Genomic DNA, 26,997 nt, shown 5'->3' on the forward strand with positions numbered 1-26,997 from the left:
TTCTTGTTAATCTAAATGTCTAATCAGTTGATGCTGCTGAAGTTGAACATTTAAGTGACAGTGGGATTGTCCTGTGTGAAGCTAATCCCACTGTCACTTAAAGTCACTGTAAACCCAAGAGATGGACCTACTGGGACCCTCAAAATAACCTATAACTCAATTAAGTAATCAAGGCATGCAGAAGAGCACATCTTAATGGACAACAAGTCAAACTTGAAGCAAATGGGCTACAGCAGCAGAAGACCACACCACTGTTGTCTAAGAACAGGAAATTTAGGTTATAATTTGCACAGGCTCACCAAAATCGGGCAATGACTGTAAAAATGTTTTCTGATCTGATGAGCCTCGAGTTCTTCTGCAAGGATTTAGTGCAAACAACAGGAAAGCATGGATCACTCCTCCCTTGTATAAGTGGTTCAGCCTGATGGCAGTGGTGTAACAGTGTGGTCTTATTTGATTTTAGAAATACACTCCTAAAACCTCATTAAAAGATCATGACGAACGAACCAAGGAAAAAGGATCTCCCCGAACTGTTTCCTCAAATTTAGAGACACACTTTTTTAACGAGGCAGGCGTTGCAGATTTGCAACAGTTAAAAACTAACAACCTGATTACCCCACATACATATTTTATGAGTTTTTTTTACTCAGAAGTACCAACAAAAAGTTTAATTTGAGCCTGAGAGGGTTAAATATCACCGTCTGCGTAGTAACATTAAGCTTCTTTTTGGTAGTAACTGAAACTCCCCAGCAAAAATACATCAAACATACTTCTGGACATGAAGTCCACTTTATTTGTGTGTCTGCGAAGATGCAGCTATTGAGCGCTCCCTCACCAGGCCTATGAATGCCCTCTGTTGATGATCCTCCTCCTGGAAAAGCGGCACCAGCTTCTTATCTAGAAGAGAGCAGGCAATAGTGAAAAGTGTGCGCATAAAAGGGGCGTTTGAAGATAGCTTTGATGCTGAAGCGATGCCAAATTAATCAAGCGCAGGTAGGCGCGTATGTGAGTCCTGGAACATCATTAAACAAGCCATCAGTAGAAATGTAAGAAACCAAAAAGTCTGATTTCTTCATGGCTTTTAAATGTAAAATAAAAAAGAAGCTGAATATAAGATATTAATAGATTCTTTTTGAGCATTTTTTGCTTTAAAAATAAATCCCAAACCTTTGGGGTTACGAAGCTGCAGTCCCGCCATGTGTGTGTGAGTGTGTGTGTGTGAGTGCGAGAATACTTTGGCATGGTGAAGTTGTTTTATGTCAATCTCACAAAAGTGGACCACACTGCAGCTTTAGATGAATTATTACATGCGAGCATACACAAATACACACATCTTTTGATCCCTTTCACACATGTAAGAAGTGAACTTTTTGATGTTACAGCAAAAAATGTTTTTTATAGATATGGAAAAAAAAAAGTGCTTGCAACGCACAGCGAACCTGCAGATTGTGCTGCCAGGTTCAATGTACGCCTTTTATCAGTTCAAAGCAATCAGCTGTTTTACATGTAGGCCGTGACCCTGAATTTAATAAGTGGATGGTTTAGATGTGGTCCCCTAATAAACTATACTGCTGACATAATCATCAACAATACTGACACTGAAAAATAAATATGTGAAGAGTTGCTTGAATTCAGTCTCTTTGGTTTTGCATCAGTTAGTGATCTCAATATATTATTTTGTATTTTCTTCGAGATCATCAAATTTTAGTATAACTTGATTAAATATAAAATGCCAATTTTAAATGATCTCATTTATTAAAGGAAAAAATCCAGATCCACCTAGACCTGTATGAAAAAGGACCCGACCTACATGGTGTTAAATTTTAACTTTGTGACTCTCATGGCCAAAAATAATTCTTTAAAATTATAATGTTTTAATACAGATAGAAAGCTTGGAAAAATGAGCCACATATTATCACATGTGTGTATTTAATTTCTATAAATATTTGATATCATGACACCCCTGCTCACAAGGAAACTGTACGAGTCCAGCCAGATCAATACTGCCATCCCTTAAACCACACTTTAGCATGAATAGTTTAGTTTTACTGGATCTCAGTGCAGCATTTGATACAGTTGACCACAACATATTACTCAAACGACTGGAGAACTGGGCAGGTCTTTTAGGAACTGTACTAAACTGGTTCAAAACATACTTAGAAAACAGAAAATACTTTGTATCAATAGGTAACTTCACATCTGAGCAGACAAGTATCACATGTGGAGTTCCCCAAGGTTCCATCTCGGGACCCCTCCTGTTTAACATTTACATGCTCCCACTGGCACAGATTATAAAGAACAACAAAATAAACTATCACAGCTATGCAGATGACACACAAATATATATCACAATGTCACCAGGAGACCGAGGCCCTGTACAGGCTCTTGGTAAATGCATTGAGGAAATTAATGACTGGTTGTCTCCAACTACACAAAAACAAAACGGAAGTAATAGTCTTTGGTGCCAAAGAAAAACAATTACAGGTCACCAGAGAACTTCAATCTATACACCTAAAAACCACAAACCAGGCGAGAAATTTGGATGTAGTGATGGATACAGACCTTAACTTAGAAAAACACATTAAGACAATAACAAAATCAGCTTACTATCACCTTAAGAATATATCAAGGATAAAAGATCTGATGTCTCAATAGGACCTGGAAAAACTAGTCCATGCATTCATCTTTAGTAGGCTTGATTACTGTAACAGCATTTTTACAGGTCTACCTAAAAAATCAGTCAGACATCTACAGCTCATTCAGAACTCTGCTGCTCGAGTCCTCACTGAGACCAAAAAAGTGGACCACATCAGTCCAGCTCTGAGGTCTTTACACTGGCTGCCTGTCCGTCAGAGGATAGACTTTAAAGTTCTGATGCTGGTCTATAAAGCTCTGAATGGTTTAGGACCAAAATACATCAGTGACCTCCTGACCCAGTATGAACCTTCCAGATCCTTCAGGTCATCTGGATCCGGATTTTTATCAGTTCCCAGAATCAGAACCAGACACGGAGAAGCTGCATTCAGCTTTTATGCTCCTTATATCTGGAACAAACTCCCAGAAAGCCTCAGATCAGCTGAAACACTCAGATTATTTAAATCCAGGTTGAAGACTCTCCTATTCTCAGCTGCATTTGAATAAAACACCAAATCCACACTTTTAAGCTTAAATTTCAAAACTTACATTTTAACTACTGATTTTATCTACTGTTCTGATTTTATCTACTGTTTTTTTAATCAATTTTAAATCAAGCCTTTTATTTGTTTTTGTTTTTAATGTCTCTGTAAAGCACTTTGAATCACCTTGTTGTTGAATTGTGCTATATAAATAAACTTGCCTCGCCTTGCCTTGAATCAGATAAAGAGAGGTAAACTGGAGAATAGTATCTGTGCACATAAATCTGCATCACTAATTCAATGCAATAAAATTTAAAAAGTTTAAAACGTCTTCTATCAATGCAACAAAATCCAGCAGTCATGATCGCCCACATAACAGATTTAATAAAACACCAAATCATAAACTATTTACAGTGAAATTAGCTTCTTACAAGTATGCTATTATTTACACGTTAAAACAGGAACACAATCATATGTGTGTTTTAAAAATCAATCTGAGGGAGGATGTGGGTATGAGATTATCCGTGTGTGTGTTTTTGTGTGGAGAACGTCCTGTGTTGTGTCTGACAGGTAACAGCTGCACTGGAGCTACGTGCGTCATACTGCATATGAGAGACATGTGAAAAGGGAAAGAAAATAAGGGAGAGAGCGGGATATGCAAGTACCAAGCTCCTCAGTGTTATGTAATCATGTATAGCATTCTTTCTCTTGCCTTTTCTTTTTCTTTCTTTCTTTACTTTTCTGCCTCCTTCCTCCTTCATCTCTGTCTCATTCCAAGATAAATTAGTGAGGTAGTTTTATTTAGCCACACACTCCAGTGAGCATGAAGAATAGAGCCTCATAAGAATACACAAGCCCAAATATACTCACACACGGTATAGAGTTACATTATAAGTCTATGTTTGAGTATTTATTATGTTCATGCTGCAGTATGTCTGTGTACTTGTGTATGTTGTGGGTCTGAGTGCGACATCAGTGTGCTTATGCCATCTTACCAAGACTCCAGGTGTCCACCATTGATAGAACTCTACAAAATAAGAAGCAAAACTTTTTGTGAAAACAATCCCTCAAGCCAGCATTATAATAAGAGTCTTACATTTTATGCTGTGAGCTGAGGAGGGAGTATAATTCTACATTTGCTGCAGTGTGCAGCAAAAACTATGAAAGCAAAAAGTTTGTAAGCAGGTTCCAGAGTTTTGCCTGGAGGAAGCTAATTATAAACCAAAAAGGTGTTTGGTTGGCTCTCTGAAACAAACACAGCAGGCTTTTAAAATATGGTGCACGCAGGTTTGTGTCCATCATCAAGTCAGTCATCATCAAATGGTAAAGGGCTGTAGTTATGATTTCACTTTTTGGCTATGCAGACTTCTTTTATTCCTGCTAAGTGGTTACATTTGTGCCAAAAATAACTATAAAGCTTGGATGCTGTGTGCTTGAAGTTCGAAGCTTGAAGTTCGAAGAGAGGTTGATTAGTAAAAGAGTGGACATTATGATCGGTGAACTAAATGTTTTCTACAGCTGTTTCAGAACCGTATCGATCACACTATTACTGGAGTTACTTTCACACAGAGAAAAGCGCCACATCAGTAACCCTTTGAATGGATTCATGAGTTCTGGCAGTGGGAAAAACAGAATAGACGCCGGCTGAACGAATTGAGTCTGTGTAACAAAGTCAACAGTGCGGTTGGATTTTGTTAAAACACAAGAGCCAAAAAGCTGAGTGTAAACTTTGCACCAGCTTGTATATCACCAGCTTAACCCCCAAATAGACATATCATCTAAAAACGATAAGCTAAGTTAGGATGTTCTGCCAACTTTTGTGTTTTTTTTAACGCTTTAACTTTGAAAGTGAATATATCAGGTTTGTTATTCCATACTGAAATACAGCCCTGGGGTTTTCTAGTTTACTCTAACTTGGATTATAGCAACTAAACTTCTCACATGCAATTCTGAGAAGAGGCTCCCAAGGGGTCCTAAAAGTTACGAATGGAAAATCAGACACAACCCCAGTTCAGAAAATGTTGGGACTCTATGTAACGTGCAAATAAAACAGAATGCAGTGATTTGCAAATCTCACAAACCCATATGTTATTCACAAAAGGACGCGGGAAATATATATGAAATTGTTAAACTAGGAATATCAAATGTGGTACTAAAAAGAGTCAGTTGCAAGAACAAATTAAGGTCAATTAGGTCAACTGGACAAAGTCAGATGATTGGGTATAACAAGAGCATCTTAGAGAGGCAGAGTTTATGAGAAGTGAAGATAGGCAGAGCTTCACCTATCAGCAAAAACCTGTGTTTACATCTGATGGAGCAATTTCAGAATAGCGTTATTTAATGTAAAATTGCAAAAAACTCTGAATATCTCATTAGCTACAGTGCATAAATATTAAGATTCAGAGAATCTGTAGAAATCTCTGTACGAGCCAGATGCAGGTTAAAGCTCTATCATGCAAAGAAGAAGCCATACGTGAGCATGATCCAGAAACTCTGTTGTCTTCTTGGGGCCGAAGCTAATTTAAAATGAACTGAGGCAGACTGGTAAACTGATTTGAGGTCGGACAAATTGAAATTTAATTCGTCCTCAGCAATCAAGCAGAGAAGGACCATCCAGCTTGTTTTCAGCCCTCAGTTCAAAAGCCTGAATCTCTTATGGTATTATTTCTCATGGGGTATAATAGTGATATAGAACTGGCAGCTTGCATATCTGGAAATGCACCATCGTGGTGAAATGTATATACATGTATTATAGTTACACATGCTCCCATCCAGTTCATTTTTCCCTTTTTTCAGGGAAGCCCTTGTATGTTTCAGCAAGACAATGTTAAACTACAAGATACTACAACAGCTTGGTTTACTAGTAATAGTTTCACCAGCTCATAAATGTGATAAAGAACACCCAGGACTGTTGAGCAGCTAGAATCCTCTATCAGATAAAAATGCGATAACATTCCTCTCCTAAAAGTCAAGTAGCTGGTCCTCTCAGCTCTTATATGTTTACAGGCTGTTGTTAAAAGAAGAGGGGATGCTACAGAGTGGTAAACATGGCCCCGTCTCACAACTGTTTTAAAATGTGTTCCTGCCATTAAATTCATGTTTTTGTTTTTGTTTTTATTTATACATTTTGGTATGTTTTCTATGTTCTACTGTGAAAAAATTGGAAATCATTGCATCCTGTTTTTATTTACATTTTACTCAGTGTCCCAACTCGTTCACAATTGGATTTGTTGTTCTATTTTACTTCTTCTCTGTTATGGACGAGAGATTAAGCACCATCAACGATAATTAGAAACTGTGAATCTCCAATAAAACATAATATGTAAACAGGCTGATACAGGTAAACACTCTGTGAATGTAAATATAGACAACCAACCATGCATGCATCATAAAACAGGAAGGTTTTCATAATCTGGCAAAGTATTCCAGAAGTTGGAAGTCCAATGTTTGTTGTACCTTTCTAAACAAAGGAAGACTTAAGCTTTCCCATATGTTAATGTTAAGTGAGTAGATCAGTGAGGTACTTGGGAGTTTTACAGGCAAGTTATCTGCTTTCATAGTCTAACGTTAAAACAACGGGTTGTCGATGCAGGGATCTTGTCATGGAAAAAGATGTTGGGTGAGAGCACAACTCTGGCGGCAAAGGCTTAGCACTGACTACTTGTCCTATTTAAGTGGGACACATTTGTGGGACAATAAATTAAGTCTTTAATAAATTAGGCCAGAGATCTGATAAGAGTGCAGTCTTTAGGGGTTGTATTTGATTGGAACAAGTAGGCTTAGAGCTAACTGGCACTGAGCATTGATAGGGACCTAAATAAACATCGTTTGTTCGGGTCGAATAAGCAATTATACCAGCCACATCCTTGAAAGATGAGCGCATTTCAAGTTTTTTTGTTTTTTTGGCAATAACCTGGAGCTGTGTGCCAGTTTTTGCAGCTACTGTGACAAGTGCTTTAATTTGAGACAATTTCAAACTGGATTTTAACAACCAATAACAGCTACCCCATCAGGCCAATCAGCCTATGCTTGTGAAAACTAAGGGCACGGTGCTTGAAAACATTCATTACAATGAAACCACTGTAAAATGTTGACCTGGGAGCGCCTCATTAGAGATAAATGTGCCTAATTTCAAAACTCATTGTTAAAAACACTGGAACATAATGCAGAGGTGCCCCCCTCCTCTCGTTTCAGGACTGTGAGTCTGCAGCATATTTCTTAACAAATCTCATGTGGGAGGCAGACCTACTTCTTTGTGTTCTCCTCTATGTGATTCATCTGGCTGGAGGGTCTCCTCTCGGACCTCTGAAACAAACACCCATCATGAGAGACGCTGAAAATACGCTTCCATTGTTTCACAAAATACCCCACCGGTATTTTGACAAGGACGTGCACATTTTCTCACATGCATTCCCACCCCCACATCAAAGATCATGTTTGAACAGTTATCAGAGATCAGATGCATTTCATATACATACATGGGTGATTAACAGTCAATCGGTACATGGGATGTTTTGGCATGCACATACACCCACACTCACCATTTTATCCCAGTCAGCCTGCATGTGTGAGGTTCTGTATCGGGGGTTGGGATCGGCATTGAGATATTTTGTCCTCTCTGTGTTCCACTGCAGCTCTGACCAGAAGCCCTGGAGACTCCTGGCCTGCTCACAGATGTACACAGAAGCAAGCGGCACCGCAACAGCGACAAAGCAAGGGCAAAACAATCAAGGATAATTACATCGGAGCGGTGCACGCTGTATTACATATAAATGTATTATGGACATCTGCATTAATTTCAGTGATTTGTATTTGTATGGGTAATATTTAATGCAACACACAATCTCTCAATTTAATCGCTTTTTTAAAGTATAGTTTTATTAAATGTTTCTCAAAACAAAACTGTGCTGCTCAATGTCATGTTGTTTCAAAATAACTCCAGGACTTCAAGTGTGAGAAATGTGTTATTACCTTCCCTTTGAAGGTAGATTCAGTTTGAATCTCTGTGGTACAAAACACACCAGGAACCTTCAGCAAACATTCTGGCACCTCCTAGAGCATGAATACAAAAAAAGTGTGTGGCTCAAAAGCAAGTGCATCCATTGCATTTAAATCAATACTAACAGTACTGTGCAAAAGTCTTGTGGCTGGTCAGTTATTTATATATTTCTTCCAAGGAGCCAGGCCTTCTTGGAATCTTCTTTGGACATTAGCTGTGTTTTCACTGATTTTTAGTCAATCATTTTCAGAGAAGTGTTTTTTTGGTGTCCTAAAAAAGGTCAGGAAACCAGACAAGTGGCAGTAGATAGTATCTGAAAATCATGTCCTTAAGAACTCCATCCTATGTCACCCGAGACTTTACACGGTTCCAGTGAGATCCAAAGATCCAAAGAGGTCTGGCCCTTCAGTGGATCCATCTACTGTTTGCTGAAACCTCAACAGAAATGAGCTCAGCTGACAAGAAGCCATTCTTAAGAAACGAAAACAAGGAGAAAAGGCTGAGGTACGCCAAATTACACAATCAGTGGAGAAAGCAGTGTAGATTAGAAAAGCAGTGGAAACAGATGTGTAAATAAAACTGAATCATTTCTTTCCCAAATCTTTATCAGTATGTACAGAGAAGGTCAGGAGAGAGGTACAACAGTGAGTGTCTACAATCATCTGTGAAACACAGTGGAAGCTCTGTTATGGTTTGAGGCCAGAGGTGTTAGGTATCATATCAAAACTGATGGAATGATGAACACAAAAAAGTACCATCATCATTTTGATCCACCATGCAATACCTAGAAAACATCTGATTGCCAACTCCATCATATTTCAGCATTACAATGATCCCAAACACACTGTCAATACAGTAAATAATGTAATACCTGGGTAAAAAAAAAACACAATCACACACTATGGAACACTATCCGTCATGGATCGGCCTCACCAGAGCCCAGACCTCAGCATTACTGAAGTAGTGTGGATCATCTTGACTTGCAGAGAACCAAACAAAAGGTAGCAAACATCAAAGAAGAGCTTTGAATTTCCTTTACGAAGCCTGGAGAACTATTCCTGAGGACTAATTAAAGAAATTACAAGAAAGCTTGCCCAAGAGAGTTCAGGCTGTGTTGATGTTGACTTTCAATCTTGTTAGATTTGTACAAACTGTGTTTTTACCTTTTCCATCTATGTTGACGTTTCAATAAATACCACAATACAAAGAAATTTGCAGAGGGGTAGGGGGTGCTGAAGACTTTTGCATAGTACTGTACATTGAGTTGCCACTTTCAATTGCAAATGCCAAGGTATTGCTTGCACAAAGATATATATATATGTGTGGTACCTTCTTGTCGAATACAGAGGAGTAAGGCAGGATTTTATCCAAGCTGAGAGCCTTCTCGTAGCTTATTCTGTACAACGAGGCTGTGTGTGAGAGGCAGACAGACAGGCCATCAGAGACAGAACAGACAAACTCGCTTTTAAACATGTAGAGTGTTTTACCTAGGCATAGTTAGAAGGTAAATGAGGCACTTCAGCCCATGCCTCACCCCTATCAATAGGATATATGAGTGATGACAATGTACTAATGTATCCTTTATTAGGTCACAATTATTGTCTTCCTATACTATATGATACCACCTAAGTTAATATTACTTCTTAATACAACAGCAAGGTGAAATAGTTATTGCAGTGCCAATTAAATGCAAATGTATGCAGCCAGCTGCTTACAATCCAAGGCAGTTGTTGACTCTCTGGGTGATGTTTTAAATATGAAAATATCTTCACATACTATTCCAAGGATTTCTTTACAGGGAATGCCAAATGTGTTGTTAGTCAGCTTGGACTTAACCATATTTGCAGTAGTCTGTGCAAACTATGTGTCTGTGAGGTTTCAGAGAAGTCAAAACTATTTTCAAACTCTACATATCTGCAAGTGGCGCCACTGGCACCAAAGCCAAACAAAACTGATGAAACCATTCATCTTAGTGCAGATAAGATGCAAACAATCTACAGTCACAAACAGAAAGACACATAAAAAGGTAAGAGAGCAGTGAGACTCAACAAGAAAGGAGAAGCGATACTCAGGAGAACTGTGTACCCATTCTCCAGCTGCCACTGACCTAAAATAAACTCCTGGATCTGATCAAAAGATTCAAAGGTGTTCACGTTGTCACACAGCCATTCAATAACCTAGAGACATGATAAAAACACAAGGAGACGATACCAGTAAAAGATTAGTTTCTAGTTCCGCTGTTCATGTATATTTCAACAGTGACCTCAAAAAGTGACAGGTAATTTTCTCCTATCCCCTAAAGGAATGGTTCAACATTTGTGAACAGTTAATTGATGGGACTGATACCGGAAGTTAGCAGAGAGGTCGTTAGCTTCAAAAGTCATTTTAAAAGTAACCAAACAGCTGCCTTGTCCTGGCTTCTCATCGCTCATTAGCTGATTACTTTAAAAAGCTGCAACCTCCAGGGCTAAAAATTAGTCTAAAGTTGTAACCTCCCATTTTAAAATGCTCAAATTTACAAAAGAAATAAACATGTTTAGAGTGTGATTTAAAGTTTATTAAGGTACAAAATGTACTATTGAGGTCACAGCCTTCACAAGAAGCTGTTAATTGTCTGCTTAGGTGTCACCTCTCCTAATTCTCTGGTATTAAGTCTCTGAACTGGGCCTTCTAGAGTATATATTTAATACAAATGTCTGGCAAAAAATATGCCTTGTGATTCACTGTAACAGCGAGTTTGTTTTTTTTGTGAGGTAGATTCTAATATTTTATCTGTATGCTAGTAATCATTAGCAAGTACCTCTAGCTCTGCAAAACACCCATATGGTGTGTTGATGCACCATGCTAACCAAGCTAGGCAGTGTTAGCTAACAACTTAAAGTAAGGTGAACTGATAAATAGCTCCTCAGGTAATTCAGAGCAAGAACGCAAATTAGCTAAGCATACTTCTGATGTTTTTATAGCTCCAAAACCTGTGGCACTGTTATAAGAAGAGGCCAAAAGGTCAGTAGACATAATAAGGGCTAATTAACAAATGCTAGGAAGTTAGCGGTAGCGGTGTACAATACTGCAAATTTTAGTGTCTATTCCACGCCAAGTAAATACAGGGGCCAGTATTAGCCATACCAATTCTTTTAACTTATAAACGCAGCTAGGAGAGAGCAATGTGTCGTGATTTATGATATCAATTTGCAAATTCTGAACTCATTTTAATTACCACTAAACTGCGATGGCCACTTTCCACAATAATTAGCTAACACAACAAAACAGCTTTTAATGAATTCTGAAACTGCATTTTTCTGGAATATAAATGTGCAAGTCTCTAAAGCACGTTTGACCAACTACTGTTGTTTAATTGTTCTATAGGCTATAAATAAAATAGACGTGACAGTCAACACAAAAAGGTTCTGACTAGGGCTGGGTATCGTCACTGATTTCTAGAATCGATTCGATTCCAATTCACAAGGTCCTGAATCGATTCGATATTATAATTCAGATCAGTACATTTACATATTTTTGTATCTATAAAAAGGAAGCTGACACTCGCAAGACTTTATCAAAGGTGTAAGCATCACAGCAGAAGCCTTTGTGTCAAAGTAGCTGAAGATAAAACAGAAAAACATGAAGGTGATTTTCCTGGCCTGGGATTTTATAAAAATATGTCCGTGCCGTCGGGTGAGAAAGGCGACATCTCACTGATTCTGATCCGCTTTGTGTTTACGTCTTTGTGCAGAAGCCGTGTACCTGCTCTCATTTACTGTTTAAAATGTTTGGTGGTTGTCAAAATTTTGTGACGTTTCACCTGAGATTCTGGAATTTTGGGCAAAATACATTTATATAAAAAAATCGATTCAGGATTTTAATAAATCGATATCACGTTATCCAAGCCAGAATCGATTTTAATCGATGAATCGATTATTAAAACCCACTCCTAGTTCTGACATCTTCCATAGTACAAGATTGAGGTCAGTTTTTTTGAATTCTCCCCCCCCAAAAATTGAATTTCAGTGACAATTCAGTGACCTACATATTGAACTTGCAGGACAGAAACAAACGTTACTATCGGTCTGATACCAATCACACGTTGTATCAATAATATCGATATTTAGATCGATCCTTTAGTTAGTTAGTTTCATTAACACGCCCTATGCTGAAGAGGGAAGCAAGAACTTCAGCATTTTACATTTGTGAGCATCCTGATGTCAGCTGGGTACCATGCTTGGTAATAGCTGGTGACAGCTGTAATCACAGATAATAATTTTTTGTATGATCTTGCCTTGATGTATAAAGACCCTCGCCCTGTAGCATAAGTCAGAGCTGAAGTGAAGTCAGAAGACAAGTTAGAAACAGAGTAACTTCATTTATGTAGTATTCACAGTATTAAAGTTTCAAACTCTATGAACATTTTGTGCCACTTTATCAAAGCCTCGACTACACTGGTGCAGAGTCTACAAAGGATATAAAAGTTCTGTATGGTGTCCAATTTCCCACTGATAGCGTGCACTAATGAAGCTGGCGACTCATTTAACCTCTAAAGAAAGAATTTATGACAATCTAGAACATCTTAATTTAGTAGTAACACTGATACAGTCTGAGTCACAGCACCGTGCCAAAACAAAACACTTTCTCCCTTTCTCTCTGTCATTAACTCTGTTTGATCTCTGCCCACTTCTCTTCTCTCCCATTTCATTACAGCATCCCATCTTTTCTGTCTTTCTCTCTGTCTTCTCCCCTCTGGCTAACCGGCTTCCAACTCAAGGTTGACACCTACCGCATTTACACAAAAGTGCAGAAAGAGCACCTTTTCCTTCATTTATCTACTCACTTCTTCTCAGTTGTACATCTTTAGTTCTTTAGGGAAATTGCCTAACACTGACCTTGAATGTTTACTTATTCAAACAGCTGCATTCTCCACTTTGTTGCCTATTTATCTTGTCTTTTTTGTGCGTTCTCCACTTCAAGGAGAACTTATTGATCTTGTAAGTTTGTTTAAGACCCAATAAAAATCAATGACTATTCTCCTCCTGAACTTATGTTCTACAAAAAGACAGTCATTTTGTTTTAAATGGGAAAACAAAGATGATGTTCTGCAGAGCAGTACATTTCCTTTGAAGGTAAACATTTTTGTCCACGAAACTCAATTATTCTCTGTGCATCCGCACCTTTAGCTCCAGGTTTGGGTCAGTTCCCATGTAAACCAGCAGGCAGTGGAGGGCAGCCAGGCGCTGAGGGTCAGCCTTATTGCTGGGACACCTTGAATGCAGGTGACATATAATAAATACACCATAATATAGAAAAAAGCATATACAAACACACTGGCAGAGGTACAGGCAGAGAGCCAGCAGTCAGGTACTACAATGTGATGTATGCATGCTGTTAAAAAAGTGGATTTAAGTTTCAAAAGTGAACAGAATGAAAAATTGTCCAGTAAACAAAAAGAGAAAAGAGCCATTGCTGCATCTTTATCGAGCTAGGAGGTGACTCCTGGCGAAAGTTCAAGTAAATGCTAAATTTATTTCAGAAAGACACTGCAGGTGTACGCACACAAAAGCCCGTCTGCTACCTTCCTGCCTATATCTTCTCCTATGCACTCCTCTTCCTCTTCTAAGTTTTGAGTCATGCCCACCTAGAACTTGTGTCTGAACGCAGGATCTTCAGCAGGTAGGCGGGGCTGAGCTCGGCACTGTGAATCCTGCCGGTGGCCTGGTCCAGCAGACAAGCGCTGGACTCATCCTCTGCATGCAAAACTGTGATGTTGGCTGACTGACACTGCAGGCCCAGGTTCACATCACGACCTGCATGTTGTGGAGTCAGACAGACAGAGAACAAGGCATAGACACCGAGTTAAATCATCTTATTTTGAGGCGCACGTCTTATTGACAGATAAGGCAGCTTCCTTGTTTAAAAGTCATGTGAGAAATAAACAAGTATCTATTACAGAGGGGAAAGAGAAAGAAAAAAAATGCTACTTCTGCAACTGCTTAGCACAGGCACTATTTCTTTTGACAAAACTTGCCTTACCAGAGAGAAAGAGGGAGTGACAGAGCATCTCCTGCTGCCTGGTGTTGATACAGTGGAGGAAATAACCCTGCAGGTATACCAGGATGTAGTAACCTATATATAAAAAAAAAAACACACAGCATCACTGTCAGTTAGTATGCTTCAGGCACACCAAGCATTTCTTGGGCTCTGTGCAGATAAACACATTCATCTATATTTGGTGTGCCTGTGTTTCTATTTGAAATTCAACCTAAAAACTCACAAATATTAGGATGCAGATATGTGTGTGCGTGTATGTGTGTGTGTGTGTGTGTGTGTATTATATATATATATCTGTGTGCGCAATGACCTATGGGAATGCAGAGCGGATGGAGCTGGGTGGCTTTCTGTGGCGATGCATCACTGCCCAGAGACACCCTGAACTTCTTGCTGCAGTCTGCAGGAAGTTAAAAAAAACACATTTGTCTCCGTGTGCTCGAGATAAAAACTGTAAAAGAGGCAGTAACAGATAGGGGGGGAAAAAAATTAGGAGCTAGCACAGACACACCTTTGTGAACTAAAACCACAGTGTAGAGAAGTTCGTGTTTGTCTTGAAGAGGCTGGGTATAGCACACGCACATGCTTCCTAAGAGTAAAGCACAGAACAGGGAAGTTACAGATCAAACCATGGCATTATTCATGAGAACCAATGGAAAAATTAGATCTGATTTATCATCATATATTATTATACCATATACTCTATTCATATTGTTAATATTTAACATTACTTACTTTTTAATAGGACAAGCGATAAGAGTGAAATACTGAGATTATATTCAGAGGTTATAGAGTCAGCCATATAGTAATTGTAAAAATTAGTCATGCCTTGTTAAAGGTTGGAATTCTGATTTGATTATATTATTTTGAAATAATTCGACCTCTTTCCCTTCACAGCACATTTCTTTGTGTAAAAAAAAAAAAATCTAAATGAGAAGAGTGCTCACTTAATCCAAAAAGTTAAATGTATTTCTATGGATGCTTTTAAAATTCTACAAACAACATTTCAGTGCATATTCATGCCATTACGAGCTTCTTACAGTTGGCAGTATATAAAAATGTACGCTCGCTGGAAACTTTATTAGGTTCACCTTGCTAGTATGGGGTTGGGCCCCATTTTCACCAAGCTTCAACAAGGTGATGGAAATATTCCTCAGAGGTTTTGGTCCATATTGACACGTAGTATCACACATTTGTTGCAGATTTGTCAGCTGCACATGAGTAATCTTAAATTTCACATTCATCTCCTGGTCCACCACATCCCCAAGGTGCTGTATTGGACCAAGTGACTGTGGAAGCCATTTGAGTATAATTTGAGATGATCCGAGCTTTGTGATATGTTGGAAACAGCAATGCTGAGGGAGGCCATGGTGTTTAAACAATGCTCAGTGTGCAACGAAAACACCTCCCATGTCGTTACACCACCATGTTACATGTTTTCATGTTGTTTAACCAATGTCTGACCGTACCATCCAAATGTTGCATCAGAAATAGACACTCATCAGGCCCAGCAACATTTTTCCAATCTTGTCCAATTTTGGTGAGCCTTTGCAAACACTATCCTCAGTTTCCCGTACTTAGCTGTCAGAAGAGGCACCTGCTGTGGTCTTCTGCAGCTGTAGAGTTCAGAGACGCTCTTCTGCATACCTTGGTTGTCAAAAGTGTTTTTTTGTTTGTTTGTTTTTTATTTACTATTGCCTTCTGGTCATTCTCTTCTGACCGTTCCCATTATGATTTCTCGTTTTTGTAATTATTGTGCAGCTGAACAGGTGCACCTAATATGGTGGCCAATGAGTGTATCTAAGTGTATAACAAAATTATGTAAGACAGGTTCCAAATTAAGAGAATAAACAAGCAATCTTAAAGTTTTGCACAACATCATGCTGTCAGAAGAGCCGAACACTCTCTAGCATTGATTAAGTCTTTCGCCCCCCCAAAATGATCCCACCCACCTCAGGTGTTTTGATGATGGTGGTGATGAACTAGCACTATCTAATAGAGATGGACCGATCCGATATTACGTATCGGTATCGGTCCGATACTGACCCAAATTACTGGATCGGATATCGGAGAGAAATAAAAAATGTAATCCGATCCATTAAATATTAAAAAAGCACCTCACAAAACTTGCGACACGGCGTAACTCGGCTCATAACCGTAGCACATCGGAGCAGTGTGGTCACGTGATAGAGCGGCTGTGTGTATTTGTAGCCTGCTAGCAAACATTTCATCTCCGAGGAAGTTATCTCAGAGAGAAGTAAAGCAAGTGTGTAAGTTCATCTCTGAATGTTTGTAAAGCATTCCCACGTTAAGCTTAACAACCTATATATGGAGCGACTGCCTCTCTCTCTCCCTCTCCTGTTGCTACTTCAATCATGAAACTGCTTAATGATCAGCTGATCGGTTTTTCTGTTGTGAGTCCGTCTCTCTTCTTGGTTTTTGGCCCACTTTGCACCAGAAAGAGGAAACAACAGCAGCACTATTAAGCTTGATAAGCTGTTGTTAGAATTTATTTAATATTACTTTCTACACCAGGATCTTTTTCTACGCAGCTGACGGCTGGTAACTGTGCAGGGGCGGATCTAGCAAAGTTTAGCCAGGGGGGCCGATAGGGCATGAACAGGGAAAAGGGGGCACAAAGACATACTTTTCTTTCTTATTCTCATTTAAAATATCTAGCTTTTAATTATTTAATAATTATCTGAATCTTACACCCAAAGTTTTAATCTGATGTAAAATGTATAGAAGTCCATTACTGTATATAGTAACTGTTAAGTCTAATATACCCTAGTAAGCTATAGTACTTTTTCCTTTGGGAAAGTACCATCTGTGAATTCTGCAATTCTGTTGAAGAAAGATGTTGAATCTATTTAATTATTCTTAAAAAAATAATTTATTTCTGTGAATTTTTTTCACCCTGCATCAAATTAAAGTTGATTACATTGATTAAGCATCATGAGGAAGAGGGTGGTTCCCTATTTTCTTTTGCTGGGAGTTTGCAATCCTATTAGTTAGGTTGCTTAATATTTCTGCTAAGTACTCTTTAAAATACCAGAATAGGGAGGATGGAGTAGGTTTAACTTTATTAGATTGATCAGTGTTGCTAAACTATGAAATATTTTGGGTGCAGTGTGTTGTTTTTTTTTTACATACAGGTATAACAGAATAGCTTTAGTGTTGTTGTTGTTTTTTAACTTGAGTATGAACTTATACAAAAAGCAGCAAGATATTAAAAAAACAGTTTTATTGATTAAAAAACACACTATATCGGATTCATATCGGTATCGGCAGATATCCAAATTTATGATATCGGTATCGGTATTGGACATAAAAAAGTGGTATCGTGCCATCTCTACTATCTAATATGTCGATACAAATTTTCAAACAGGTAATCAGTTTGGTTGCAATCTGACGGCCGTAGCATATGACCACTGTCATACTTATAGGAACATTCCCTTGATGGGAGCGCTGCTATCAGCATGATGATGCTCCATCAGCATAAAAATGTTTCATCGTAAGGTGAAGGTGATCACTCTGGTATAGCTGGTACCAGACTGGATTGAGCAAAGGGTTCCAGGCTTCCTTTAATTTATTACCCACCTATATACACACAAAGAAATGTACTGTTTACTACACATTCATGCTTGAGAGAGAAACGTGTTGACCGCTTTATATTCATGCTTGAATATATGAATACAAGGCTTTAACATACAGAACGAGTCTGCAGTCTGATTTTTCCCTAATTAATGGTAATGGATGAAAGTCAGTATAAGAAAGTAAATCCTGAAAGATTTACAAGCTGCTCGAGGCAGATGTTACTCTTGTGTTCACATTAAAGCTCAAATAAAGCAGCTTCATTACAGTGCAGCTCATCTATAGTCAATGCGATTCTGTCCCTCTTTCTGTATGCCATTAAACCGTCTATGTTTAATCATGCAGCACACACAAAAAAAAGATACAGGACAAAAATCTGAGGAGTGTGAATATAACCAGGACAGCAGCATGAGCCAGAACAGATAGATATTAAGTGAGAAGGATGACAATGATGAGAGGAACTGACAGATCAGCTGAACAAATCGGCTTTTGAATTCATCGCTGGCAAAAGCATCATCAGCTGTGATGCTATTGGAAAACACCTCTGAAACTTAAGGAGGCTTGTAAGATTTACAGTCATCTCAGAAATTGGTCAGAACCTCATTATAAAGTGATCATCTCCACAAATCCTTCAATCATCACTGAAATTGTGAATTGGCCAAGATTTTAAATCCCTGGAGGTGAGCTGAGGCGGGGACTTACCTTCTTGTTTTTACAAAGAGGGATAGGAATCGCACAAATGTATCAAATTAGTCTCATAATCTGACTTTTCAATGTGAGACTAATAAGCATGTGAATAGACACGCGGTGCATGGATGTGTGTGAGGACGTCTTACCTATTTTATTTGTGAATACTTGCAACTTAACAAGCTCCTGCTCCGGCCTCTCGGTGTGATAATGGTCGAAACCGAGATTTGCAAACCTGTCATCGAGACGAACACGAACACAAAAACAATGTTCAAAAGGAATGCAGAATATAGAACCGACATATTTCTATTTTATACTCTGCTAAAAGTTGCCTTACTTGACTGTGCGGAAGGAGTTGGCAGGCAGTTCTAAAGGGAGCTCGAACTGTTATCAGAGCGGTATGTTATTTCAAAGTAAAAGCATAAACAACAAATACAGAGCACAAAGAGTGGGATGTATTAAAATATAAGACACAAAGATAGCATACCACAGTTTCACAGTTATAGCTTGGGTAAAACTGAACGCTTCGGAGCAGAAACTTTTCCTGCAAAAGACAAGCCGTACATTTTGCGTTAATCAAACCAGTCCCGGGGTATCTGTTGCCAAATTTGAATGCGAGTTTGTATGCATTGCCTTGAATGTGAGATAGTAGAGTCTTTGCGTGTGCCTGTCCCACTGGACCCAGCAAAAATCCTCCACGATTCTCTCTGCCGTCTTGGACAAACGTTCGGGGTTCATTATCACCTGGTCAACACACAAACATTTGAATTCAGCCACAACGAATTGTTAATGCACGTCTCTGGCAGAAGACGTGCAGTGTATTTTGAGACGGAGGTTGAAGCAATATATTCTTTGCACTGTTTTGCTTATTAATTACTAAATTCGTGCACCCTTGGAAAGAATTTATGTCGCTGCAGAACTGCACAGCATTTACCAGCCATGAAATCCTGCATGCAATTTATAGCTCAGATGAGTCAACTATCTGCAAACACTTCCTTCATAAGACAAAAAAACAATGTGTAGCATACCACTCTATATCCCTCCTGCCTCGTTAGCATCACGTGGTAGAGATCCACATCTAAAACACACAAAATGATAATTATGCAAATGCAAGAATGTACGGTAGAATATAAAGTATGTATTATTTTTTATGCATTATCATAGTTCTCTCTGGATTCTTGTTACACATGCGGGCCAGCATAAGGACACAGTGGCTTACATCTATCTTCAGTGAGTAGCAGCAGATGGCTCTCCAGCACTGATCTTCTGTCAGTTTCATGATGGAGGAACTGTGGGGGAAAAAAGCCACGGGAAAACTAAACGAGAGGTTTCCAACAATTTGCCAGATGAAGCTGAACATTTGCTGCTTTTTATTCAAGGCTATGAACAAAATTGATGAAAAGGCATGACTGTAGAAGTGAAAGTGGAGAAAAGAGGGTACACTGACTTTAATTAAGTGATAGAACGTAAACTAGAGGCCATAAAAGATATGTAGTATGACAGTCATGCCCTCTGAGCACTAACGCTTCGTAACTGTGATGTAAGCGCTTGTTTGTTAGTAAAATGTGAATGAAACACTCTACCTGCACTTTGACTCTGAAGTCCACCGCCTTGAGGACTTTAGTGTTGTTAATAGGATGGATCTCAATCAGGAGAGTCAGGCACTTTGATACTACAAAGGTAAACAGGCTAGGTTAATATCATTCACAGATTGAAAATGCTGTAGGAAAAGAGTGTATTTAAACTGCTTTAAGGAAGTGGTTCCCAACCTTTTTCCAATTCAAGTACAAAAACTTCAGAATAAACCGTGCATAATAATTTGATATTTAAATTTAAGATCAAAGCTGATCTTGTTTTCAGTATAAAGGAACATGTTTATGCTTTCTAGGGAAGATTATTTGACTTAAAAGTAAATGTCACTATGCTTATCTTTATTAGAAACTTAATCCTTGAGTTATTCTTAAAAGGCCATAGCAAAAAATTAGTTAGGCCTAATTAAGTCAACTGGATTGTTTGAATATTTTAAGAGCTGCAATGACAGCCGGTCTTATTTTAAGACATTTAATCAAGTTTTCTTACCGCCATAACTATTCTAATATCTAGAAAGTTTTTGATTTTAATTTAACAGGCTATTTTATGATGTTCCCCCACTAGAGGTGGGTTAAATAATCAAATATCGATAGCATAGACACAAATGGCATATTGGTATCTATATATTGGTATTGTATTGGTATTGGATCGATACTAAGAGTGATACTTTGTTTCTATTGTTTAAGTTTAGAATGTCTCTTTTTTAGTATTAACAAATATACACCACATCCCTGTGCAGGTGGAGGTTGCTGTGCTTGCAGCTAGAACTATGCTGTCATAGCTATATCTAGCTAAATAGTGCTATATTTAGTAACTGTCTGAAAATGTTACTATTTGACATCTTTTTAAATCAGTTTGATCTATTTCTGAAGTGCTTTCAGTTTACCATTGGCGAACAGATGAAAATAGGTAATAAAAAGGTAATAATGCAGTAATAATAGTCATAGTTGTAGAATTTTAGTTGTAGAATAGTTAATGAAGCTGACTGTTTACTGTTTGTTTCACATGATATTTCAAATGCCAAAGTTGAAGGGGTTTGGATCATAATCTGTCCTAAGTTTTAGTGTCTGCTGTGTTTCTGTCTTTCTGTGTGTCCGTGTTTGCCGTTCATTTTTCTCTTTCAGTCATTTCCTGCTTTATTTTCTTTGAAAAATCCGCCTGTTTACTGACACACTCATCCAAAACAGTGTTTGCTACATAGCGGATTAACAAGGGAGTAAGTCCAGGCAGCTGTTGATACACTATGGACACTTTTTTGGATGCACTGCTGCAAACTTATGCAACAGACGTTCCTAATTATCTCTGGTGCAAAACAAAAGATCTGCACTACAACATTTTTGCTATTTTTGGATACAATACATGTTGTAGTTGAAGCAAAAACAGAGTTTGTACAAATCTAACAAACTCCAAAGTTAGTATTTGGTGTGACCGCCTTCATTCTTCAACACGGTCTCTTAGACAAACAGTGAAATTTTTAGATTGAGATTTTTAGCTAGATTTTAGGCCTGGCACTTCTTCTTTTGTCTTTCACTTGTCCATTTATATGGACACACTGCACACTATGCTGAAATATGCCAAGTTTCCTTTTGGGGAATCACCGTGTTAATGTCTCTCAAACTGTGTTATCTCGGTTCTTTCCTGAGTTCTCTGTTATGTGTTGATAAAACACTGCTTGAGTTAGATGACTTTTTCTGTTTGAGTGACTCATAGGTCAGTGTTCAGTGTCTTAACAAAGACAAAATTCCTCTGAAAATGAGACGTACCAGAGTTGGACTGAGAAGCAGCAAATGTCCAAAGAAATACTTTCAAAGAGCTTTAGAAAACCTGGAGAACTATAGCTCAACTTAAAATTAAAAAGAAAGAAAAAAGAAAGAAAGTCTGAACTGAAATATAAAATGTAAAGAAATTACTTTTGCACATTACTATACTTTGGGTACACTGTAATCACTAACTAAATGGAAACTGTTACAATGCTATTTTGTACCAATCATGCGTGCATGCTTGTTACTTCTCGAAAACACTTCATAAGCAAGCCACTTCACAACATACTGCACAGAGCATATTTCATTCTTTGACACAAACACACCTTGGTGCACGTGTCCCAGTCAGTGGAGTGCAGTGTGCACTGCTTCTGCACACTACTTTATGGGGCTTTATTATATATTAATGCTGAAATTTCAAACAGCAATGAAAATGTCTGACAAGTTATCTTGTGAATGAGTCGACAATTCAAACACATTTTTTTCTATGTTTTTTTTGGTTCGTTTTACCTCCTGCCTTTGTCCTTCTTTTTGCAATTGTGGTATTTCCAATTCCCTGTTTTGTCTTGGCTTTTTGTCAGTTGCATGATTCTTTTTGTTAGGCTTCTAGTTGATTATCCTGCTATCTTCTGCAGGATAAAGTTTTCTTCTCATTGATAACTTTTCTAATTCAGCATCCTGAATTTGGGTCCAAATAAAATATTGTTCAGTTCTCCATACTGCTAAGAATTTCAGCTAGTATCAATTAGGCCACACTTAAATTTACAACTTTAAATGTGTACTTTTAAGCCCTCTGGCTACTGCCAAAAATAACCCCTGGGGTATTTGTACCCCTGGTTGAGAATCACTGCTTTAAGAGGGGTTTAATGTCACAGTTTATGGATAAAACATAAACGGGATGTTACTTGGTTTGAGGCGCTCCTCTCCTCTGGTATTCTGTGCCAAGCTGACAGCTAGGAGAGAAAAAGCAAAGTTGGCATGTCACATGACTGAATTGGAACATATTTCCCACAATAATGGCTCCGGTGGTTCTTCAGGCACTAATCAGCATCCGCACAGCATCATCTCGTCTTGTACTTGTGGGTTCGTGCGTTGCGTGATCTGAAACTGCTTTCTCGACACGGGCATTTAAACTTGATCTGAGTTCAAGAAGCCGGTGTTGTTGCCGATAATTCATTATCTGCACAAGACAGAGGCTCACCCAGCAGTGTCTCCTCTTTGTTCAGGGAACAGCTGCTGACACACACCTGCTTGTCAAATGTGTACAGGAGCTGTTGGGGAAAACACAGATGCACACAGTTGCATGAGAAAGAGTGCATGATTGCAAAGTGTGCAAAACTTAATGGAATAATATAGGGACACACACACACAAACACAGTACCTTATTCTTCTTCCTGTTCGGGTCATATTTCCCAATCCTGGTGGTACCTGTTGCTCCCTATGAGAACATTAGTTCACTAATTAAAATATTACATTGTACAATCTTAATCTACCAAGAAGAAGTATTTAATTTCAGTCTGGCATCTTCACCGCATCAGCATGTACGGAAAGTCATCCTTGACTTCTTTATTGCCATGGCCGACCCTACAGATCATCCAGACAAGACCTGCCCCGCTTCAAACCATCGATTCATTTTTCACATTTTTGCATTCAAAAGGTTTTCAATAAAAGGGCGTCTGCTCTGAAACCCAAGGTGCAACCAGGCATGCATAAAATTTCAAACCCTGCACTACAAAAAAAAAAGAGAGAGATTATTTTCCCTTTGCAGGCTGCACACTGTCTTTAACCTCCTAAACCCACACAGTCTTGGAGGGTCCATCATTAAAAATTTATGTTGTGCAGAGGAGCGCGGTTCAACACAGAAAATTATATTTTACATTCTACCGAGGAGCCCAAGATTTCCACAAAAGTACCAAATGTATCAAGCAGATACATGGCGAAATAAAACGAATCTAGATTTCTTTTTATTCTTTGGATATCTTCCATTTGAAGATAACTGTTGGAGCCATTAAAAAAATGACTTCTGAGATATAAATATCTGACTTAGTAGGACTTCAATGAAGAACTGGCACAAGCAGCTTTTAAACATATGCATAAAAATGCTGTATTTAACAGAAGAGCCACTTAAGAGATGTAGTAACCCACATAACAGTGTGTTATTTTTCGTGTGCTGAGCTGACAAATGGGACATCTGGTGAGTTAAAGACAGAGCATTTGACATGCAAATGCAAATATCTTATTAGCCAATCACATGGCAGCTATTCACTTCATTTAGGCATGCAGATGTGGTCAAAGCAACCTGCTGAAGTTCAAACTAAGCATCAGACTGAGGAAGAAGAAATTGATTTAAGTGACTTTAAAAGTGTCGGACAGACTGGTCTGAGTATTTCGGAAAAATTGTACTGGTGAATGAATTGAAGCTTATATAGAGCTGCTTTATTCTAATTGAACACTCAGTGCACTTTGTACTAGGAGCCTCATTCACACAGTCAAACATGCACATTCATACAGGGCTTTACTCTGTGCCTAAACATCTTGCCTTGTCTTGAAAATGACTTCACTGTGCTCAAACTGCTTCCAGTCACCAGATATTAGTTCAACAGAGCACTGTTGGGGTGGGGTGAAATGGGCCATTAGCATCAATCGTGTCAATACAGACCAAAATCTCTGAGTAATGTTTCCAGCAGCTTGTTGGATGAAGGCACTTGTGAAGGCAAAAATGGGGTCGAGCTCAGCACCATTAAAGCATACCCAATAAAGTGTCAAGTATGTAACATGTGCAACACATAATATGCAATGCCTTCACTGTGGGCTTACCTTCCAGGAGTAAAGGATGCCCCCATCTCTTTCAAAATTCAGAATACGAATGTCGACGGCTCCAGAGTATTCTTCAGACACAGAACACACACTTTATTGCCTGGCCTGTTTTATTATCTCATCCCACTGCTTATCCAGAACATAATAAATAAGTAGTAGAATTACCCTCTGTAATAGATTGTTATCGCAAGCTAACGAGTGTCTGATAGCAGAGGCCTGTAAATATATAAAGTAACCCAACTAGACATCATGCACTGTCTACAAAATAACCACTGTCATATATTTCATCCAGTAAGAACATGGAACATTTTATTTTCACGATGTATTTTAAGTTCTCTGTTTGTTTGGTTTTTTTTAGATGTTTTCTGTTGATGTTTTGAGTTATGCTCCAGTTACTGAGTCTAAGAGCTGTAGCACACGGGTGGTTGTTTCATTTCCCCTGCATTTAAGAGTGCGGTAACTGATGAAATAGTGCCATCTGGTGGTCTTTTTTTTTTAAAAAAAGGAGAAGTAATAAACAAATCACAGGAACTTTACCACTGCAGGCTAAACTGCCTATGGGGGGGAGGCTATAATAACAGTAAAGCTGCGATAAAGGCATAGCAAGAACGAAGAGCATGACTTCGTTTGAACCCGCTACTTTTATGTGAGATATTCGTTTATCGTGAAAACAACTAAAACCTGGCCGTCATCGAAAAGACGCTGACCGTTAGCACCTGAACGCCTCACCTTCTACTCTGCAGACCGACGCCTCCTTCCTGAGGATATCAGACACCACATCCCTGTGCAGGTCGAACTTTGGCTGTGTCCTCAACATATCTGCTCCTACTGTCCCTTGGTTTTTATGCCAATAAAAATACTCTCTGCAGTTAGTTCCCTTGAATAGAGGCAGCAATTATAGGCCGGATCTGCTCAGGCTCCATATCATGTGACCGAAACTTGTTACTAGTTGAAAACTGAAAGTAGAGTAAAGCACTCCGACAAATATTACCTTTAACTATCTATCTCTTCCTCTTGACTTCACAAAGTTTTTATTGACATGCGGAAACGTCGCGTTAGTCAAAAGGTAGCTCCTCCCTCGAGTGGGATCACAGAGCCGGGAGGTCGCTGCCATAGGCCGAGGAGAGCATCAGTCTGGCGGGTTGGAATCTCTCACGCCGCTGGCAGCCTGAGCAAGGGACTTCACAGTGGTGTGTCATACATGTGTCCGCTTTTCTGTGCATTCGAGCCCAAGGGGTTGACTTTTTACGTGTATTTTCAATCCAATATGGCAACATTTTAATGTTAAATGTAATATGTATAAGCACTAATTGCTCGCTGCACTCCAAAACAGAAAGCGGAAGGAACAACGGCGTGGTGAAAATCTGTAAAAGCGGGAACAATCAGAAACACCATGCATCCAGTTAGAATTTTCAAAATGAAAAACAGTTAAATATTTATACATTCTGGCTTCAGGCGTGGCTGGAGGGGATCTTTAAAATGCAGAATCAATTGAATTATTTTTATTTTAATATTCTCTAGGTCCATCTTTTTGATGATTATTTTAAAACTTAAAACCACCCATAAATTCGAAATAGATGTATTTGGTGTATTTATGCTTATAGAAACTTCTCAAAGACCATCTCATTCCTTCATTTTTTTTTAAACTGAATGAAATTAATATTTGAAATAGCTCAAGACCTACTGGTGAGACATCATTAACCCATGAATGAGTTTTTATGGTTTCTTATAACCTCGAACAGCTGCACAGCAAAGTGATAAAAGGGGTAAATTAAACTAAAAAGAGCTCATATCAGTGAAAAAAAGACAAAAGGTGGGAAAAGAGCAGGTCCAACACTTTGTATCATCTTCTAAAAACATAACAAAACAATCTGTACGTTAGTGATATCTAGACCTATTCAGAAGATTAAAAATAATGAGCATCTGCCTAATAAGGGGAATAAATCAATCATCTTCTGAAACCAGACTTCTGTGTACAGTTAATGTGCTGTTGTGATTTCCACTTCACTAATTCCACAGAGGTACTCTAGGTGTTTTCACTCACTTTTGCTTCTTCACGTTAAATGTGCATGGTGTTCGTCACTATCCAACGTTGACCTGCCTTTTTACTTTCACCTGTTGAAGGTGAGACAACTTTCATCATTACTATTCTTACAGGTGAAAGAACCTAGTATGTGACGTTGTGTACACTGGGTGAATGAATTAAAATATTTTCACGTGCAGGGTCTTTAATTAAGATTTACTCGAATTCCTACAATCAATCAATCAATAAATAAATCAAGCAACTGTGCAGGTCCAAAAGCTTATGTTGGAGCTGTAGTTGATGGTCAATACTGCCCTCATCTGCTCAGCTTGAGAACTGCATGTAAGAGCGCCCAACGCGCAATCTAGCCGAGTG

The 26,997-nt window shown here is 38.6% G+C and overlaps 1 protein-coding gene across 1 annotated transcript in view; it reads right to left on the reverse strand.

The window, feature by feature from the left end:
- The window catches only part of gsap (gamma-secretase activating protein), a 52,389-nt gene extending 26,759 nt beyond the window's left edge, over positions 1–25,630 (reverse strand). Inside the window, exons 1-24 of the mRNA XM_006780643.3 lie at positions 25,329–25,630; positions 24,600–24,670; positions 23,164–23,220; positions 22,984–23,053; positions 22,688–22,735; positions 20,016–20,104; positions 19,652–19,721; positions 19,461–19,510; positions 19,066–19,176; positions 18,920–18,976; positions 18,770–18,816; positions 18,582–18,667; positions 14,663–14,740; positions 14,465–14,551; positions 14,137–14,229; positions 13,742–13,910; positions 13,278–13,368; positions 10,223–10,292; positions 9,445–9,524; positions 8,088–8,168; positions 7,658–7,780; positions 7,366–7,421; positions 4,112–4,143; positions 836–897 (exon numbers count right to left, since the gene is read on the reverse strand). Of these exons, the coding sequence (XP_006780706.2) occupies positions 836–897; positions 4,112–4,143; positions 7,366–7,421; positions 7,658–7,780; positions 8,088–8,168; positions 9,445–9,524; positions 10,223–10,292; positions 13,278–13,368; positions 13,742–13,910; positions 14,137–14,229; positions 14,465–14,551; positions 14,663–14,740; positions 18,582–18,667; positions 18,770–18,816; positions 18,920–18,976; positions 19,066–19,176; positions 19,461–19,510; positions 19,652–19,721; positions 20,016–20,104; positions 22,688–22,735; positions 22,984–23,053; positions 23,164–23,220; positions 24,600–24,670; positions 25,329–25,416 (1,866 nt within the window). The 5' untranslated portion in view covers positions 25,417–25,630. The remainder of the gene's footprint in view (positions 1–835; positions 898–4,111; positions 4,144–7,365; positions 7,422–7,657; positions 7,781–8,087; positions 8,169–9,444; positions 9,525–10,222; positions 10,293–13,277; positions 13,369–13,741; positions 13,911–14,136; positions 14,230–14,464; positions 14,552–14,662; positions 14,741–18,581; positions 18,668–18,769; positions 18,817–18,919; positions 18,977–19,065; positions 19,177–19,460; positions 19,511–19,651; positions 19,722–20,015; positions 20,105–22,687; positions 22,736–22,983; positions 23,054–23,163; positions 23,221–24,599; positions 24,671–25,328) is intronic.
- Between the last annotated feature and the right edge of the window lie 1,367 nt (positions 25,631–26,997).

This window comes from Neolamprologus brichardi, chromosome 17, assembly GCF_056152115.1.
Source record: "Neolamprologus brichardi isolate AB-2024 chromosome 17, ASM5615211v1, whole genome shotgun sequence".
NCBI lineage: Eukaryota > Metazoa > Chordata > Actinopteri > Cichliformes > Cichlidae > Neolamprologus > Neolamprologus brichardi.